Source organism: Equus asinus, chromosome 7 (genome assembly GCF_041296235.1).
Source record: "Equus asinus isolate D_3611 breed Donkey chromosome 7, EquAss-T2T_v2, whole genome shotgun sequence".
NCBI lineage: Eukaryota > Metazoa > Chordata > Mammalia > Perissodactyla > Equidae > Equus > Equus asinus.
The window spans coordinates 105,036,046-105,053,520 of NC_091796.1; the positions used below are offsets into that span (position 1 = coordinate 105,036,046).

A 17,475-nucleotide genomic window follows, 5' to 3' on the forward strand; every position below is an offset into this window, starting at 1 on the left:
CGTTTGTGAGCTTTACTCACTTAATCCCCAGCTCCGTTACCCCCATCTTGCAGATGAGGAAACTGAGGGTCTAGATGCACCCTGGAGCTTGCAGGTCACGCAGCTAGGACTGCCACCAGGGCGCGAGGGCACACAGACCACCAAGCTGGCCCCTCTGACTCCAGAGGGGGGAGAACGAAGCCCTTTCCTCTATGACCTACAAATGAAACCCCATCCTGTTAAAAAAACAAAGAATTCTTTATTCCCTCGGTGGTTTCTGTACAATGACACCATGTACACAGGCGTGAGTCTTGTCTTCCTCGAGTACCGCCTGCCTCCCGGAGAGCTTGTTACATAGCCCAGGAGGCTGAGCCCCACTCAGGGCAAAGGAGGCCACGGTCACCTCCAACCTGTGCAAAACCATTCGCCTCCCCATACAGCCACATGGCCACACCGTACCGGATGTGCCTGGGCTGCCCCAGCTCACCCCACAGCACCAGCTTCTAATGACAGCCCCTGGAGCGCAGGCAGAGCCCCCTCGGCCTGGAGGGGCCCAAACCGGCCACACGTGTGCCCACTGACAGGCCTCACAGAACACCAGGCTCTGGGGAGATGGCCAGGAGTGGGCCAGAGCCCCAGATACCAGCTGACCCACGTCCCCATTTTACAGACGGGCAGCCTGAGGCCCAGAGTGTGCAAAGGCTTCCCCTCGCCACGGCCTGTTTGACGGTTGAGCTCTCCTCCCACTGGCCTGTGCTGTACCCCCACCCCAGCCCCTGGTCCCCTGGCTTCTTAGTGGGTCCCCAGGTCACCCTCCAGGGGAGTGGCAGTAGTAGGGGCGTTCCCAGCAGTGCCATATGGAGAAGCTGGGGTGCTTCGGCAGAGGACTCAGTTCTATGACACCAGGGGGCAACCCAAGCCGCCACTCTGTCCCTAACACAGCCTGGACAGGTGGCCAAATGTCCCTGGAGCTCTGCCAGGTGGAGGGTTTGCAGGTGGTGAGTCACTGGGTAGCCCTCTGGTGGGTCATCAGAGACCCAGTGGTGGTGGTGGCGCGGGATCCCAGGGAAGGGCTGGGTTTCTGGAAGACGCCAAGTAACAGTGGCAGGTTCAGTGCTGGGCGCTGCACGGCACCATCTCCGAGCTTCGTGACTACAGTGTGGGTATGAGGATCCCCATTTCACAGCTGAGAAAACTGAGGAGGTCAAGTTGGTGGCCAAGGTCACCCAGGTGATGAGTGGAATTCAACCCAGGTCTGACAGAGTCCACAGCCCACTGGCATCTGGGGTCTGGGCAGGGCGATGGGCTGGGGGCCAATTTCTGTCTGTGTTGGATTTCTGGAAAGCGGCCCCTGGGGAGGTCGGGCCCCTCGGGCCGGGGGGCGGGCGTCACAGGCTGGAGGGCTGAGCCAGGGCCGGCCCCGCGGGGGCAGCAGGGGCGGCGGGCAGAGCGTCGCCCTCGGGCCGGGCCTCCTCGCCCCGCGCGTAGGTCAGCACCACGGTGACGGTGGCGAAAGTGGCGGCGTTGACGGGGAAGGCGCGCAGCAGCGTGGAGGCCAGGCCGCGCGTGAAGACGCGCCAGCCCTCAGCCCGGTAGCTCTGGCGCACGCAGTCGAGGATGCCCCGGTAGCGCGGGGCGCCCCGCAGCCCGTCGGCCTGCAGCCGCGACTTGACCACGTCCACGGGGTAGGTGGAGAGCCAGGACAGGATGCCCGACGTGCCGCCCGCCAGCAGCAGCTTGGGCACCAGCAGGCGGTCCTCCGGCTCGCAGCCCAGCGCCCGCGTCAGCACGTCGTAGGCCAGGAAGTAGACCCCGAAGCTGGGCGTCTCGCGCAGCAGCGTGGACGCCATGCCCCGGTTGACGCCGCGCAGCCCCTCCTGCCGGTAGATCTGCGCCAGGCAGTCCAGCGAGCCCCGGTAGGTGCGCGCCGGGCCCGCGTCCTGCAGCTGCAGCCGCGTCTTGGCCAGCTCCATCGGGCAGCAGATGACGCACTGGATGGCGCCCGCCGCCGCGCCCGCCAGGAACTGGTTGAGCGGCGAGTCGCGGCCCAGGGCCCGGAGGGTGTTCCCCTGCACGCCGAACACCAGCGCGTTGATGAAGGTGAGCCCCATGAGGGGCGAGCCCAGGCCCTTGTACAGGCCCAGCACCTGGCGGAGCAAAGAGGCGTCAGGTGCCTCCTGCCTGGGGCCCCGGGCCGCCCAGCCCGCCTCCCCTTGCCCTCCGTGCGTGGCCGCGGCAGCCCCAGACCCAGCGCAGCCCAGGGGCTCACAAAGATCAAGCAGAATTCTAGTAGCACTAAAGTCCTCAATCTTGAGGCCTGGGCATTCACCGTCCCATCTCTCAAGTCCTGATCCACCCAGGAGTCCCCCTGGCACCTTCTCTCGCAGCTCAGTGCTCTGGGACCCCCCAGCATCCTAGAGGCTGGCTGCCCGCCCCACCTCCACCTGCCCCAGGCCTAGGCCACTCACGCTCTCCTGTCTGATGATGGATTGGAAGCAGTGCAAAGTCCCTCGGTACTGGGGCTTCTCCATGCTCTGGACCTGAAGCCGCACCTGGAAGGAGAGGGCCCAGTGAAAGGTGGGCAAGCCGGGGCCAGAGCACCCAGCTCCCGTGGCCCAGCGCTCAGGATAGCCAGGGGAGGCCCTCTCCAGGAGGCCTGAGGCCCGACCCATGAGGCAGGGAGCCAAGTAGCTTTCTGTGGCTTTGGAATTCCAGGGTGGGGTGGGGCTGGGTGTCTGCGCCTTTTCAGGGAGGGCATCGGTGCAGAGGAGGCAGGGCCCTCCAAGATCTTAGACAAGTAGAGGCCACGCCTCTTGTCCCACCATCTCTGTACAGCACACTGACAGTGGGGCATGAGGCAGCTCCCCACCTTCCCGGTGGCAAACCATGGCTGATGCCAAAGGGCCCCCACTCTAGTGTCCCATCATGCAACTCCGTGCATCAGGGGCTGGCAGCGAGGCACCCTCGGGCTCCGAGGGATGCCTGCGTGGTTTCTGCCCCTTGTGAGGACAGTGGTCATGAATTAGTAAAGCAGTGACAGGAGAGCAGCTGACAGCCTTCTTGGGGACCACATCAGCAACTGCGGGACCTGGGGGTCAGGCCCAGACACCCTTGGAGCCCAGCGGTCCAGAACCTCTTACTGTGAAAGCGTTCTTTGTTGACCGAGAGCTTATCTGTGCTTGATACGCAGGCCCCACAGCGTGGAACGAGAGGCACATCCTGAACTCAAAATCCGGATCATGGGGTGGGGGGTGAGTTAGGTTAAGTCACATTCTCAGGAGCTGGTCCCCAGCTCTGACTCAGAAATCATCACTGCAGTTGCACGGGCGTCCCTCTGTGCCGGGCAGCACCCGAGGGGCTTTGCACATAGTAATCATTGGCTGAGGGGGGTTCGGCCACTCCCATTTCAAAGATGGGAAGACCGAGGCTCAGAGATGTTTTGCAATCCACTCAGCCAAAGCTGTCCTCTCCGGGGACATGGGCAGCTGTGGTGGCCGGGGCCAGGGGTGGGGGTGCCGGCTGGTGAGAACAGGTGGGTTTTCTATTGGCAAATGCACTTACAGAAATCGTCTTGTAAAGAAAAGTCCCATCTCTGCACACGAGGACCTTAACAGCTGGTAGCCGCTGCTCTGACAAGCAGCTGACAGACGCGTGCATCCTGTGGCGGTTCACCCCAGCACCCCTTCCGCCCCGGCTGCCCAGCTCTGCCAGGACCTGGCAGGGGAGGGGTGAATTTTCAGAGACAAGCAAACCCACTCGATGCACTTGAATAACATCACCACCATGAGCTCTGGCTCAGGTTCTTTTTGTGATTCAAGGTTTTTCATTTTCCCTCCAATGTTCCGAGGTCTCTGGTGGGGCGTTTTTCTTCCTCGGGCGGCCCCCGACACTGGCACTAAGAGGGCTATTAGCAGAAAGGATGTGTCCCCTGCTCGGGTGGGATTTTCGGTCCCCCAGGCGGCAGGGTGGATACTGTTTCATGCCCACAAGGGACCCCAGAGCTCCGCTCCCCTTTGTTCCTGACGCCTGGGTCTGGGATGAGCCCCTGGTCTCTGGCAGTCTGGGGGACCAGGTTTGGGGGTGAAATGTGGCCCGGTGGCCCAAGTCTTGTAATGTCTAGCGTGGAGGTTCTTGCCATTTTGGGGTGACAGGCTCTTGTCTGTGGAGTGATGGACCCACCCCTGGAAAGCGGTCATTCACACACAAGCCCACGAGGCTCCCAGCTGCCCACAGGGCTGGGAGACCCCAACATGAAGACCCGCTGCTCCAGAGGAGGCTGATTTTTCTCGACCAGCTCCACCCGGGGCCCCCACCCAGGACCTGAGCCGGGCCCAGGATCACCTCACACCCTCCCTGTCCCCTGCTGGTCTCCGAGGGAACTCTGGGGGTGGGGTCCAGGCCGGGACAGAGAAGAGAAGCAGCGGGTTCACCTGGTCTGTACTTACTAGCGCTCTCCGGGGTGAGGCTTACGCTCATCTACAACAAAGTTACACTTTGCTATGGATGGAGACCGCCCCTGGCTCAGAAAGTAAAGGCCGTTAAAACAACACAACATTTCAACATCGCGTCCAGGCGCGGAGCCCCGCCGCCAGCCCCCGGCCTCCCCACCCCTCCCCGCCCCGGACAGCGGACTCAGTGTCCCTGATCACTGTCGTGTCCCTTGAAGCAGGACTGAAGACTACCTTCGTCCAGAAACACGAGTGAAGGCGGTGTCTGAGGACTGGGGCTTCAGTTTTGAGCACAACAGAGGAAAACCAAATTTTCGACTCAAATTTTGGTCCCCAGGGCCTGGAGGAATGACCCGCAAATGTCCCGGCCATGAGGCAGTGTGGACTGACACGGAACACGGTGTCCCCTCACATGTTCCGGAGCACAGGTCCCATTAGGTGAGGTTCGAGCAAAGGCAAAATGGACCACGTTGTCAGAACTTAGGACGGTGGGCGGCTGGAGGAGGGGAGGGGGAGTTCCGTAGGGAGCCGGGGCCTCGGGGGCTGGCCTTGTCCCGCCTCTTCCCAGGCGTGTGCTTCAGGACCATGCACAGATTTTATACTTAGCACGTGGGCATCTTCCACATGAGTTAAATTTCAATTAAAACAACAACAACCGCAGAGCTAGGAAGTAGACCCCACTTTTGCCAAAAGCAAGGAATACTTTGGGTCTGTGTGCATTTCTGTTTTTCACTAGAATCATTAGCAAGGGTGGGGGAAAGCCTATATGAAGGAGTGTTTTTTTTCTTGTTAGTATGTCTCTATTATGGTTACAATTTTTTTTACAACCTACATTACTTTTGTAGTAGAAAGCCAACAAAAAAAAATGTGTATGTATCTGATGATTAAAACACATTTAAAAAATACTGCATGCCGACGGGGGCAGTGGTGCAGGGGGATTCTGAAGGGAATGCAAAAAATGTGAAAACGCATGTGTCTGGTGGAAGGAAAGAATTTGCGTTTCTCTATTTCCCAATTTTCTTTTAATGAGAATGTTTAACTTTTATAATGGAAAACAGCCAGTAAAAAAATAAGACCATTGGCAATACAGCATTAAATTAAACCAAATGTGTGTGCTCCACACTCAGCACAGCGCAGTCGTGTGAGGCCATGGGCGGGACAAGAGGGGTCACAGAGTTGAGTGACAGCGATGACTAGAGGGGGCGGGTTTCCCCCCCTTCATAATAAAAAACTTGGCTTTTTAAGATGGGTTTGCCCAGATGTGATGCCAGTGGGCCACAGTGGCAAAAAAAAAATGGTCACAAATGGATTTCCTCAAAGACCACCCTCCAGGGAAGGGGGCCAGGGGGCAGGAACCCGGTGGGGTGGAGAGACTCCTGCAGCCGAATTACTGAGGGGCTGCTGGTCAGGGCTCGGGAGCTCAGAGGGAGGTGGAGGCACCAGGCAAAGTGCTCCCCAGCCCGGTGGGGACTGACCGAGGGGGCCAGTGGGAGCTGCAGAAGGCCTGGCCAGGCCTGGGCCGAGTCACAGCCCAGAGAGGCCTCGGGAAAGCTGGGCTGAGGAGGTGAATCCAGGCATTTCTTGGCTGGGCAGCTTCAAGAGGCATTAACAACACATGACCACAAGATAGAGACACAGTGTAACGTGGACACTGCCAGGCTGTCCTGGGCCGCTCCAGACTGTGGGCAGGCCTCATGGGTGGCCAGCTGGGCAAGGCCGGGCAGTTGTGTGGACTGGCTCCCTCACGGCCTGTGCAGGGAACTTGGGGGCTGCCGTGTGGCCCTTCCACCTCCTCCACAAACTGGCCTACAGTGACCTGGGAGGAGAGCCGTGCTCTACAGCACCAGCATTTCACCAACACACTCTCCTGTGGGGCGCCAGGCACCTCCAGGGCCTCGGTCGTCTTGCCCATCCATTCATTTTGCAGCTGAGAATGTCTGGGCCCAGAAGTAAGGTGACTGGCCCACTGTCACTCAGCAGGTCCAGCCGGCAGGGGGGCCTGAACCTGCACCAGGCCCAAGGACAGAACTTTTTAAGGTCGGCCCTGAAGCCTGTGCTGGAGGAAATGCTTTTCTTGGTCAGAGGGCACCTGAGTTCCTAAAGAAAGAGGAGACGGGAAGGAAGTGACCTCAAACCCAGCTGGGGAAGAGGCCCTCGCCCTCGCTGTGCCCTCGCCCCAACAGGAAGAGGTGCCGACTTTAGCGTTTACAGCGGGACACAAGGTCTGGCCTAGTGCCCAGCTGCTCCCAGCTTGCCCTGGCTCCCAGGTGAAGCCGGCAGGCAGGGTCCCCACTTGGCTGGTTACGGACAGAAAACCGCAACAACTGGGGAAAGTCCTGGCTGGGAATTTCCAACTGGAAGCTTGGATTTCCCCGGTTCCTGTTCTGAGGGGCTGAGGACGGGGAGCTGGACAGTGTCGAGGTGCCGGGCTTACGGAGGAGGAACAGAGTGCCCGCCCCGGCCACCCGTGGGAGCCAGACACCTGGCTGGTGCTCAGCAGCCCTGGGGCACTGACTCCTCAGCTCCTCCACAGGGACAGACACCGCTCCGTGAAAAGTACGGACAAGTTGTGACTTTTCTGTATTTTCCCTCTGAGCTTTTCTGTCTTGAGTTCTGCATAAGAACAGCGTGGGTGTCCCCTGCTCCGGGTGACGGGAGACCTGCCCTTCGGCCCCTCCATCAGCCGGCCAGGCCCCAGGGTGGACTCCAAGCTCAGCCCCCGCTGGCAAATGCAGGGGCAAACCCGCGAGGAAGGCCCACTCGGCTCAGCGACCCCTGGTCCCACCTGTATTCTAGAACCTGTAGGAAGCCCTTGCAGGTGTGGCCAAGGTGGTCACTGGAAAGAGGCCTCGAGCTGCCGCCCCGCCGGGCTCTCTCCAATGCCTGACCTCCATGGGCCTCAGGAGAGAGCCGCAACAAGAAACTCACCTTGACAGTGTCAAACGGGTGTCCCACCAGCACGCCGGCCACACCTGGGGAAAGAAAGGACTTGTGACCCGAATGCCTCGGAAACCACCGTGTGGGGCAGTGCGGCAGGGAGGACCATGTGGGAGACATGTACCTGCTGTGTGCCCAGTGCATCCGCGAGCTCTTGAGTCATGGCTGGGGGGTGCGGGCGTGGGGGATGGGAGAGGGACATCCCCAGAGTCAAGCTGGGATCTGTCTCTCTTCCTTGACCCACCGTTGAGCTGCACGTGCTCTTTCTAAGAGGGTCCCAGTGTTCCAGAAGCCCCCCGGTGTGGGCATGGGGCTTCAGGGGTTTTGGCCGTGGGGCTTGGCCCTCACCCAGTTTCATTTTCTCTCTGGCACTTACCAGCCGGCTGAGCTCAGAAAGGACTCGGTGTCTGTGCCTCACTCTCCTCACCTGCAGGCTGTGAGCATTGACCTCCCCAGGGCAGCCCAGGGACGCACCGACCCAGGAGCTGGCGCCTCGCAGGGGCTGGCTGCCGGCTCCCTTCCCTGCATGAGAGCCAACTCGGGCTCGGGGAGGCAGCTCGTGACTCTGTGCTCATACGTGGTTATGGGTCAGCCCTGTCAGAATCGAGCCCCCCCAAAGACAAAGGCTCACCCCTCCAAAAAGGCTCACAGACGCTTCTCAGGGCGCTGCGTGCTGTGCGGCTTGTAAACATCCCTGTGGATCAGGCAGCCTGTTAGCCTGCTTCATGGAAGGAGAAGCAGGCTGTGGCCATCTTGAAGTTCTCCTTTTATCACTACGAGTGTTTATGTATAATTAAAACACCTAATGTTTCTTGAATACCAAACAGTAATGTTTCTACCTGGTTATTATTCTTAGTTTTGTATGTGTCCTAATTCTCCCTCTTATACACCTGTAAAGAAAGGCCTGTTAGCCCATTTTACAGATGAGGAAACCGAGGCACAGAGAAGTAATAGGTCCACACGACACAGCTAGTAATGGTGGAGCCGGGATTCGAACCCAGACCTTCTGGCCCTGGCGCCCTCCTCCTTAACCACTCATCTCTCCTGCCTCCCCGGTAGAACTGGTTACTACAGCGGTGGATGCCCAAAGGTTAGTGGGAGTTACTACGCTTCTTCACAAATGGTATTTTTTATCTTTATTTAATGTCCTCTGCATCTTGCTTAATGCTTTGGACCTTAAAATCCACTTGGTCTGATATTAACTTTGCCCGTCCACTTTCTTTGTGGTTATGTGTGCCTGGTATAGTTTTGTCTAACTCTTAATTTTCAACCTTTTCTTTCTCTTTCGTTTTAGATGTTCCTGTGAACAACCTACAGCTGGGTTTCGGTTTCTACCCCGCTGTGAAGCAGTCTCCGATTTTGCCGAAACAACAGAGAGATCTGACATGATTCCATCCTATTTTATGTGAATGATTTGTTTCACTTTTTTCTTCCCACATTTTTGCTGGTTCAGGCAAATCACTATTTCTCCCCCCGTCTTGGGGGCTCTATTCCGATCCACTGCCATTCCACGGAGCCTTCCTGGGTGCAACATAGCGGGGATGCCCTCTGAATTCCAGCTCATCTGCAAAGTCCATTTCTTTTACGCCGTCGGGGAACAGCTCTGTGCTCTGGTGAGGGTTCCGGGCCCAGGTCATTAGGGTGGCGGTGTCCCAGAATCTTCTGGCTTCCAGGGCCACTTGCGGATGAGAAATCCGCTGACAGTAGGTTTCTTCTCCTTTGTCTATAATTTATTTGTTCTGTCGAGAAGCCTCTGAAATTTTATCTGTAACTTTCAGGAATGTCACCAGGTGATGCCAAGGGTGTGTCTTTTTTCTTTAAAATAATGCTGCCTGGAATTCTTCCAGCTCTTTCATTCTGCAGATTCGCCTTTTTCTGATCTGAGGAAATTTCCACTATTGTGTATTCTCCACATTCATCGTCTGCAGGGCTTTTTCTCCTTCGGGAACCCCTCACACTCACAGGGGGATGAAAAGATCCCCCCAGGCCCGTCTTTTCCCTCGAGAGCCCCTGTCTGTGTTTCCGGTCTTCTGAGACATGCTTTGTTTCTGTCCTTTGAGACCCACCTTCTTTTTCATTTCACATTTTGAATTTTCTCAATTTGAAAATCCTAGTTCCAGAACCTCTGTTCTTGGGCTGTAACTGGTTTTTCTTAGGTTTTGGAAACCTAACCTTTGCCTGGGGTGTGCTGCTTCCCCTTCCTTCTCTCTCCAACTGTGGGACCCCCCCAGCCCTCCATGCCGCCGGCAGCCAGGCCCTGCTGTGGGGTCCCCGAGAAGCATATGCTGGAAGCGCTGGAGGTTCCCTTCCTGTGGGTGGACGGTCCTGCCTCTGGCCCAGGCTTGCCCGAGTGCCAGCCATAGCCTCCGTCAGCCTCTGGGACGGGAGGGGCAGAGCCTCGCCCTCCAGCCTCTGTTGGGAGGCCCTACACAAGGACTCCAAGGGCAGGCATTTGCATTCTCCCTTTCTCCCTCCACTTGCTTCAGTGCCCTCAGGCAAGGGGCCAGGTCCCCCTCACCCAGAACATTCCCATCCACAGAAACAGAGTGGGCTGTGGTTCTTGCCTCGTCAGGGCCTCCAGGCGCCCAAAACCTTATTATCCTTTAACCTCACAGTCACCTTGAGAGCCAGGAAGCACTGCCATCTCCCTGAGAGGACACTGAGACCTCCAGTTACGCAGAAGGGGCCCCTGTGTCCCAATTCCAGAGCAAGCACCCAACACCCTACATACGCTGGGCTCTCAGGGGCACCCACATCCTGTGACCCTCCACGGCAGGAGGGCGGACCACTGTCCTGGAGGCACCTGGCAGCAGGGGTGGTAGGAGGGGACAGCAGGATGACTGACCCATCCTCCCGACACGGGGTCCCCGGCCCACCGGTGAGCTTCTCTCTGCAGCTCCTCCTCTCCATGCCTGCGGCAGGGAGACCGCATCCAGAGCCCAGGGTCTACGCGGGCTCAGGACTTGGGACTGACCCCTGCTGGGGAGCGCAGCGACCCTTCCACCACACAAGGCCTCGGGGGCTGCTGTCAATCAAGGCTCCGCCCCGCCTCCCCGAGGGCGAGGTTGAACACGCGACCCATATTCATCCAATCAGAGGTGAGGTACCCTCCTCCCTCCTGGGAATGTGAATCAAGAGCGACCGCAGGCCCCAAAAGAAGCACAGCCATCCTCTGCCCTGAGCCTCCAGGCCTTGAGGAGCCCAAACCCGAAGGAACCAGCCCGGGGCCTCTGGGGGTCAGGCCCCAAGGTTGGGGTGCCGCCTTCGCATGGTTCTTGGACGGCCTCTCTGCACTGGCTAGGCCGTGCCAGGGGCCCGGAAGGCAGGCCTGGGACACAATCTGGTCGCTGTGCCATGGGCCGGCCCATAGGCCCCAGAGGCTGGGGGAAGGGGAGAGGCCAGCCCCCGCCCCGCCCCACCCCCGCCCAGTTGGAGGAGTGCACAATACGACGCCACTCGTACTAGTCTGTCCACTTCTCAGGGCCTAGGTTTCTCCCGGGTCAAATAAGACCAAGAGAGGGTCCCCGCGTTGGGGGCTGACGACCCTCTGTCCCCTCCCATCCCTGCTAACACAATGGAGAAGTAGGTGGGTACGACGCGCCCCAGACTTGCAGCCAGGTGGGGCAGCGAGGGGCGGACGTATGGACGATGGAGGGCGATTGCACCTCCAGCTCGGCAGGGTGCTGGACCCTGGCCTCGCCCCAACCCTGGGGCCTGGACAGGATCTCCCCAGGTGGGCGTGGTGCGGATGGGCAGAAGGCATTCCAGACAGGGCCCTGTGTGAGCAAGAGCCCAGAGTGACTGAACACCTGTGGCTGGGGGCTCTCTACGTAGGCCTGGCCTTAGGATGAGTATTCTACCCCAAACCCCACGGCTCCCAGGACGCCTGGGCGAATACAGAAGGCAACCTGGCTCCGTGGGAAAAGAAGCCACACTCACCAAGAAGCTGGAAAGGGACACTGGCCCAGGGACCCAGCAACCTCTGGAGGTGGGCAGAGGAGGGTCTGGGGCCCAGGAGGAGCCAGCAGGCATGGTGGCAGGCTCCAGGGGATGGGAAGAGCAGAGAGCCGGGTGGGGGCGGGGAGGTGTTGAAAGCTGGATCCACAGAGGGCCACCCCTCCTGTCTCCTCTGCCACCCTGGGCTCGGGAGAAACGCTCTACTGATTTACCCAAAGCTCTGAGGTTTCTCCCCCTCCGGGAAGCTCCAGCCCGCAGTTTCCTGGGGCCTGATTGGGTAACTGTCTGGGGAGTTCTTAAGTCCCGTCACACACATGACTTCCCTGGCACACTCCCTTCTCCACCACCCTCCTCTTGTCCAGAGCAGGAAGCTCACGCAGGGTGTGCCACTGCTGCTCTCTCCTCTTCCTCCAGGGTGCCCCCCGCTGGCAGGTAGCTGATGGCTTTACTGGAGCCAGATCCAAGCAGATGAAGAGCAAAAGCAAGGGCAGGTGCTGGAGGAGAGGCGGGCCCCACGTGGGAGCTGGACCAGGCCTGGGGACACCCAGCCAGCCCTCTGGGTGAGGCAGGACCTGCCACGTCAGTGAGCTCATCTCAGAAGCCCTGACAGCCAAACCTGGCTCCCAGTTAATACCTGTTGAATAAATTAACTGTCCACGTAAAAGCAGAGAAACGAAAGGACAGACAAGGAAGTGCCCTGCCCGACGTCCACGCCCACGGTCACGGTCACGGGTCGGCTACAGTAGAGGCAGGACTGCACACTGACTCCCGCCTTCCCGGGGACACGGGGTTGGGGAGGCCCCCAGCGTCGTGGCCTGGCCTAGGTGAAGGTGCCCCACGCGGGTGATGCCCACGCGTGAGCCCAAGGGCTGGCCCACGCGGCGTGTCAGGCGCACTCGGCCACCCAGGTGGAGTCGGGGCCCCCCCAGCAGCTCACTGAACCGCGTAGGGAGGGGGCGGCTTGCCAAAGCGTGACTCGGCGCCTGGGGTCCAACCTGGGGTCCCGCCAGTGCCTTTTAGTGCCCTCCAGGTGAGCCCGCTAGGGGGTCGTCCGGTAGCCCCAACCCTGCCTAGACGGCTGCAGGAGAGGGGACCTGGCTACAGGAGAGGGGACCTTGCTCCGGGTGAGGGTGGGCTGGGGAGGGGGGAAGGGGTGGGAAAGATGTGCCGGGGCCTCTGCGTCCGCCAGCCTGGGGCGAGGATGGCACACGGGGGGCATCCTCCTGGCAGTCCCGGTCTCCGCCAAGCCACGGTGCTGCCCCAGGGCCCCAGACTTCCCGTCCGAACGTGCCCGAAGGACTTAAAATTGACACTCGCCCTCGCCAGCAGTGCGCTAGGCGCCCTCGGGCCTGATGTCAATCCACGCCCACGAGAGCCCCGTGAGACGAGAGGTTTGTGATCCCCATTTTACAGACGAGGAAACCGCAGCCAGAGGGAAGGCCACTGGGCCGAGCGCTCGCGGGGGTGCTGGCCTCCCTCCCCGGACGCCTCGTTTCGGCCCCCGAGATCCGTGCGCCCGGCGCCCCTGGTCCCCGGGCGCGCCCCGGCCGGACCCTCCCGCCTCCTTACCCCCAGCGCATCCAGCCAGGAAGTCGAGCGCCATTGCCGGGGCCCCGGCGAGCCGCCCTTCGTCCTCGTCCTTCTCCCTCTCCGGCCCCTTCCCGGGCTGGGTGCCGTCGAGGTCCCCCCGGGCTCGCCGGGCTGGGACTCGGCCTGGCCGCCGCCTCCTGGCGCGGAGCCCGGGGCGGGCCGGGGTCGGGGGCGGCGGCGGCGGCGGCAGCTCAGCGCGCGGCTCCTCGCCCCGCACGCGTCCTTCGCTGGCGGCTCGCTCGCCCTGCCGGCAGTGAGCCTGCCGCCGGTGGTCCCTCACCTCGGGCCGCACGCCCCGCCCCTCGGGCCGGCCTGCCGGGCTCGGGCGGGGCCCGGAGCTCAGCCAATGGGCGGGCGAGGCGCGGACAACACCCCGGGGCCTGCGCGCCGCCGCCGCCCCTCATTGGCTGGGCGTGCCCGGGGGATGGGGGACCGACGGGCGGGCGGGGCAGGCGCAGGGGCACCGCAGACAAAGAGTGTGCTTCTTGCGCCCGCCCGCGCCGGCCTGCCGGGAGAGCCAGCGGGTGGGCGCCGCGGCGGGCTGGAGGGGCCGGGCCGGGGAGCCCATGGCCTGATCGCGGCCTGCGCGGCCCGGGAGTCTCCCGGCGTGCGCGATGAGGGCCAGCTGGGCGGGAGGCAGGGTTGGGTGGTGTGCCCGCTCCGGACTGGGCCCGGGACCTGGGACCTGGGACCTGGGACCTGGGACCTGGATTCCGATCCCAAACCCCCGCCCCGCCGCTGAACCTCAGCGTCCTCGCCTGTATAATGGGGATACTCCCTCGATAGCGGCGGGGAGCGCCGGGACCCACAAGGCCTGCAGGCTCGGGCACAACTAGTTGTCATACTCCTCGGGCGGCCTGGGCGCGTCCCGCCTGCGCGCCCACCCTGGGTGTCCTCTGGGGCTCCTGGCCGCCCGGCCTGCCACGCGGGGTCTCAGGGTCTGAGCGCTCCGGCGTTCCGGGAGGCGGGGAGCGGACTGGAAAACGAAGGGGGCCGTGGGGCCGAGGCAGGGCCGGCACCGCGGGGTCGCAGGGGAGGTTCCTGGACGGGGCGGCACAGGCCCCACCGCGGCGCGTCCCTCGGCGGCGGCTAGGGCGCTGTGTGGCCGAGAGGCGGGCGCCGGGGCCGCGGCCCTGGAGGGGGCCTGGGGACGGGGCGAGCCGGGCGGAGGGGAGGGAGTGTGCTCGGCTCTGGTCACCGTGGGTGGCTGGGCGGCGGGAGGAGGAGGGGTAAGCAGCCGCCCCCCAGGAGAGTCCCTGAGATTGACAGTGGCGAGGGGCCCGTCCCTGGGGTGTGGGGGTCCGGGTCAGCGAATTGCCCTGCCCTCCTTCCCCAGCGCCTCGTGAAGTCCGGCCCGTCCAGTTGGGGCTGGGCTCGGCCAGATGCTTTCTCCTTCGCAGTGACAGTCGGGTAACACCGTCCGGCCGGGGCCAACTTCCTTCTTCACGGTCCTGCGGTGGTGACCTCCCTCTGCCGGGTCTGGGTTCCAGATCACACAGTTCTTTATTTCTCATTTTACGTTTCTGAAATCATGATGAGGATTACCTGGGTGTGTATCTCGTAGACAGATTTGAAAGATTATAGCTATTTGGTGCCAGGGGATATAGGTCAGGCAGATGTAAGTAGAAACACGGTGATACAGAGGCCCCCCCGCGAATCCAGCCATCATGTGTGGTTTCCCTTTATTTTTCCTAGAATTGAAATACAACGTTCACTAAGCGGAGACCCAACCCCAGGTCTGCTGACTCCTAGTCCAGTGCTCGTGATGGCTAGTGGGCCCTGAACTAGGGGTCTGGAGGCCTGGGTTTGAATATCGCCAGCCACTGACGCAGCTCAGGCCTTGAGGAGGCAGGTGGGGTGGTGGGAGAATGGCACAGGAGTCAGAGAAGCAGTAGCAGGGGGCCCAGGAGAAGCCCAGACCCCAAACAGGGGCAGGCGTTGACTGTGGGGATAATTAGGTGGCTGGAGGCACCCCACCCAGGCCATGGCGATTAGACTGGACAACGCACCTCCGAGTTACTCACTGCTAGGAATGGGGTGTCCCTGGGCTGCCGAGGCCTCGGGAGGTGAAGGACAAATGCCTACAGCTTCCACCCCTGTTTTTGGAAGTTTGAGAGGAAAGTACCTCAACAGGGTGGTAAGTCAGAAAATTACTATGGGGCAATTGATGAGGGGACAAGGACCATCCGCTTTGTTTTGTTTTTAAGAGAAGGCAGGTGCTTTAAGTTACTGCCATGCTTGGAGCAGGTTGCTGAGCCCTGACTCCCTGGGGGTCCTCGGGAGGGGGACCAGCAGCCTCAGACACGGCACTCGGTAGTGGAGCCTCAGAGAGCTTCTTGGAAGGGGGCCGCGCATTTGGGCAGCCCCTGCAGGGATGCAGATGAGAGAGCTGATGGAGGTCCGTGGGGGCAGCAGTGGGCTGGGGAGGAGGGGAGGCGTGAGGCCTCTAGCTGTGCGTCCTGCAGGGAGAGCGTCTAAGGGGGGCCACTTTGGGGGAGCCAGTGTTCAGGCTGGGGTTTCGGTTTGGGGACAAAGGTCCAGTGTGTGGGGAGCAGTGGAGGGGTGGGCTCTGGCGCTGGTCTGCCACGGAGGCCTGGGACTGTGGGTGCCAGGGGGCGACCTCCCACCGGGAGCACCCGGAGGGTAGGTCCAGGCTCTGTCCTGTTCATGCCAAGGCCTGCTCGAATCAGCATTGGGCGGGGGGGGGGGGGGGGGGGGGACAGTGAGGAAGGGGTGAAGGCAGGCCCCGGGGGACATGGGGTCACGTGTGCTTCCGAGTTTCAAAACTGAAAAACCACATCTCTCCTGAAAAGCACCTCTCCCTGAAGAGACGTGCCTTTCCCTGCTGCCCGGGATGCCACCCTCCGGTGGTGCACAGCTGGTGACTGAGCATCTGTGCCTGGTGTGGGGACAAGGCAGACACACCGCCCTGACCCCCGGGGGCTCCCAGGGCAACTGGGGAGGACCAGAGAGAAGTCATGGCCCAGTAAATGCGTACGTGACGCCCATGTCTCGGAGCCTGCACTGCCTCAGCAGTCGGGTCTGAGTCTGTTCTAGTTCATTTCCTGAGGATAAAATTACAGCACAGAATGTGCTTTTTCAAACTCCTCATGTGCCGCAGAGCCCCAGGCCCCGCCCCTTCCTGGGAGGCCGCCCTGAGGGCTTTTCTCAGACCCCCCTCCTTTAAGGGCAGCTGGGGCCCAAGGCCACAGCAGTGGGAGGACAGGATTGGGCGGGGGGGAGGCGGTTCACATGGGACCAGGGATCAAGCCAGGTCGCTGAGAAGTGCGTGGGGGAGTTTTGATTTTGTGCATGTTTTGTAATTTCTTACACAAGACAAGTTCAGTGTGGAAAAATTAGAAACCCCCCACAGGTAAAAAACAAAAGAAAGTCACCTCTGTTGTCCCCGCCCTGGAATGTGTTGAATTCAGTGACAGGAGGCTGCCTGGACCTGGGGTAGGGTGGGGAGCAAGGCTGGAGCTCAGGGTGAGTCGGGTGGGGTGGGCTGAGGAAGCAGCTGTGTAGACCTTCTGGGGAGTGAGGCTGTGTGTGGGGGGGTGGGCCTGGGGGCCAGGGGCGTGTAGTTCTAGGATGGCAGCTCCCATTGCAGGTTCCAAAGCTCCTGGGCAAAGACCGGTGGGGAGGGCGGAGCTGTCAACTGGCTCCTCCCTTGCTTGGAATGAAACCTAAGTTCACAACCTCTGAGCCCGAGGTGACCTGGTGGCAGCCTCATACTCCAAGCTCATTCCTACCTCAGGGCCTTTGCACTGGCTGCTCCCCCTGCCTGTGAAGCTCTCCCACTCAGCCTTGCACGAAACATCAGGTTCTTGCTCAATTCTCACTTCCTCAAATGGGGCTTGACTGGCCTTCCCTGTGTTGGGTAGAGAGCCCCCACCATGTCCCCATGCCCTGCTCTCTTTCAGCTCCTAGAGTGACATTTGTCGCCTCTCTCCACTGAGGCAGGGACCTGCCCTGTCTTCTTTACTAACACTAAACAGGGCCTGGCACACAGTAGGTGCTCAATAAATGTGCGGGCTGACAGAATCACTGTGTGGCCAGAGCAGGAAGGTGACAGGCCCTGGGTGGGAAGTCGACCATTAATTATTGTACATTTAGTGAAAAATAGATGTTACTACAATATGCTCTGCCAGCCAAGTCAATCAAATGGAAGCGAGTTTGTACCCCCCAGCCCCACCTCCAATTCAGCCCACGTGAGGCGGGGGCCTTGCTGGCCGACAGCCTCACGCTTCTCCAGGGACATGTGGTCTGTGAAAAAGAGGCAATGCGGGTGGAGGTTCTGGGTTATAAATCTTTCCAAAATGTATTTTTAGACTCAGAACTATCAGCAGCAAGGTTCCTCCATGCTCGGCCGCAGTCCCCGTGGTCAGAAGGAGCTGGGGAGAGGCCGGAAAGGGGCAGGCCTCTCCTGGGCTGCGGAGCGTGCATGCAGAGCCAGACCACCGCCCTTCGGCTTGGACTCAGAAGCAGGGGGCACCCTCCCAGCCCGGCCGGGGGTGAGCAGGCGGCTAGGGAGCCAGCCCGAGTGAGGGCATCTGGGCTCAGG

At 60.9% G+C, this 17,475-nt stretch overlaps 1 protein-coding gene across 8 annotated transcripts; it reads right to left on the bottom strand.

The window, feature by feature from the left end:
- Positions 1-218: 218 nt before the first annotated feature.
- SLC25A29 (solute carrier family 25 member 29) lies at positions 219-13,225 on the bottom strand. 8 transcript variants are annotated; one of them, XM_070514317.1, is made up of 6 exons: positions 12,891-13,225; positions 7,356-7,399; positions 4,425-4,495; positions 3,541-3,693; positions 2,448-2,531; positions 219-2,126 (listed from the first exon to the last, which is right to left on the bottom strand). In XM_070514317.1, the coding sequence occupies exons 4-6, from the start codon at positions 3,634-3,636 to the stop codon at positions 1,368-1,370; spliced, it is 939 nt and encodes a 312-aa protein (XP_070370418.1). In that variant the 5' UTR covers positions 3,637-3,693; positions 4,425-4,495; positions 7,356-7,399; positions 12,891-13,225; the 3' UTR covers positions 219-1,367. The 8 variants fall into 8 exon arrangements, with proteins under 8 accessions (XP_070370418.1, XP_044630252.1, XP_014710051.1 ...); XM_044774317.2 differs by lacking the exon at positions 4,425-4,495; XM_014854565.3 differs by lacking the exon at positions 3,541-3,693.
- Positions 13,226-17,475: the final 4,250 nt, after the last annotated feature.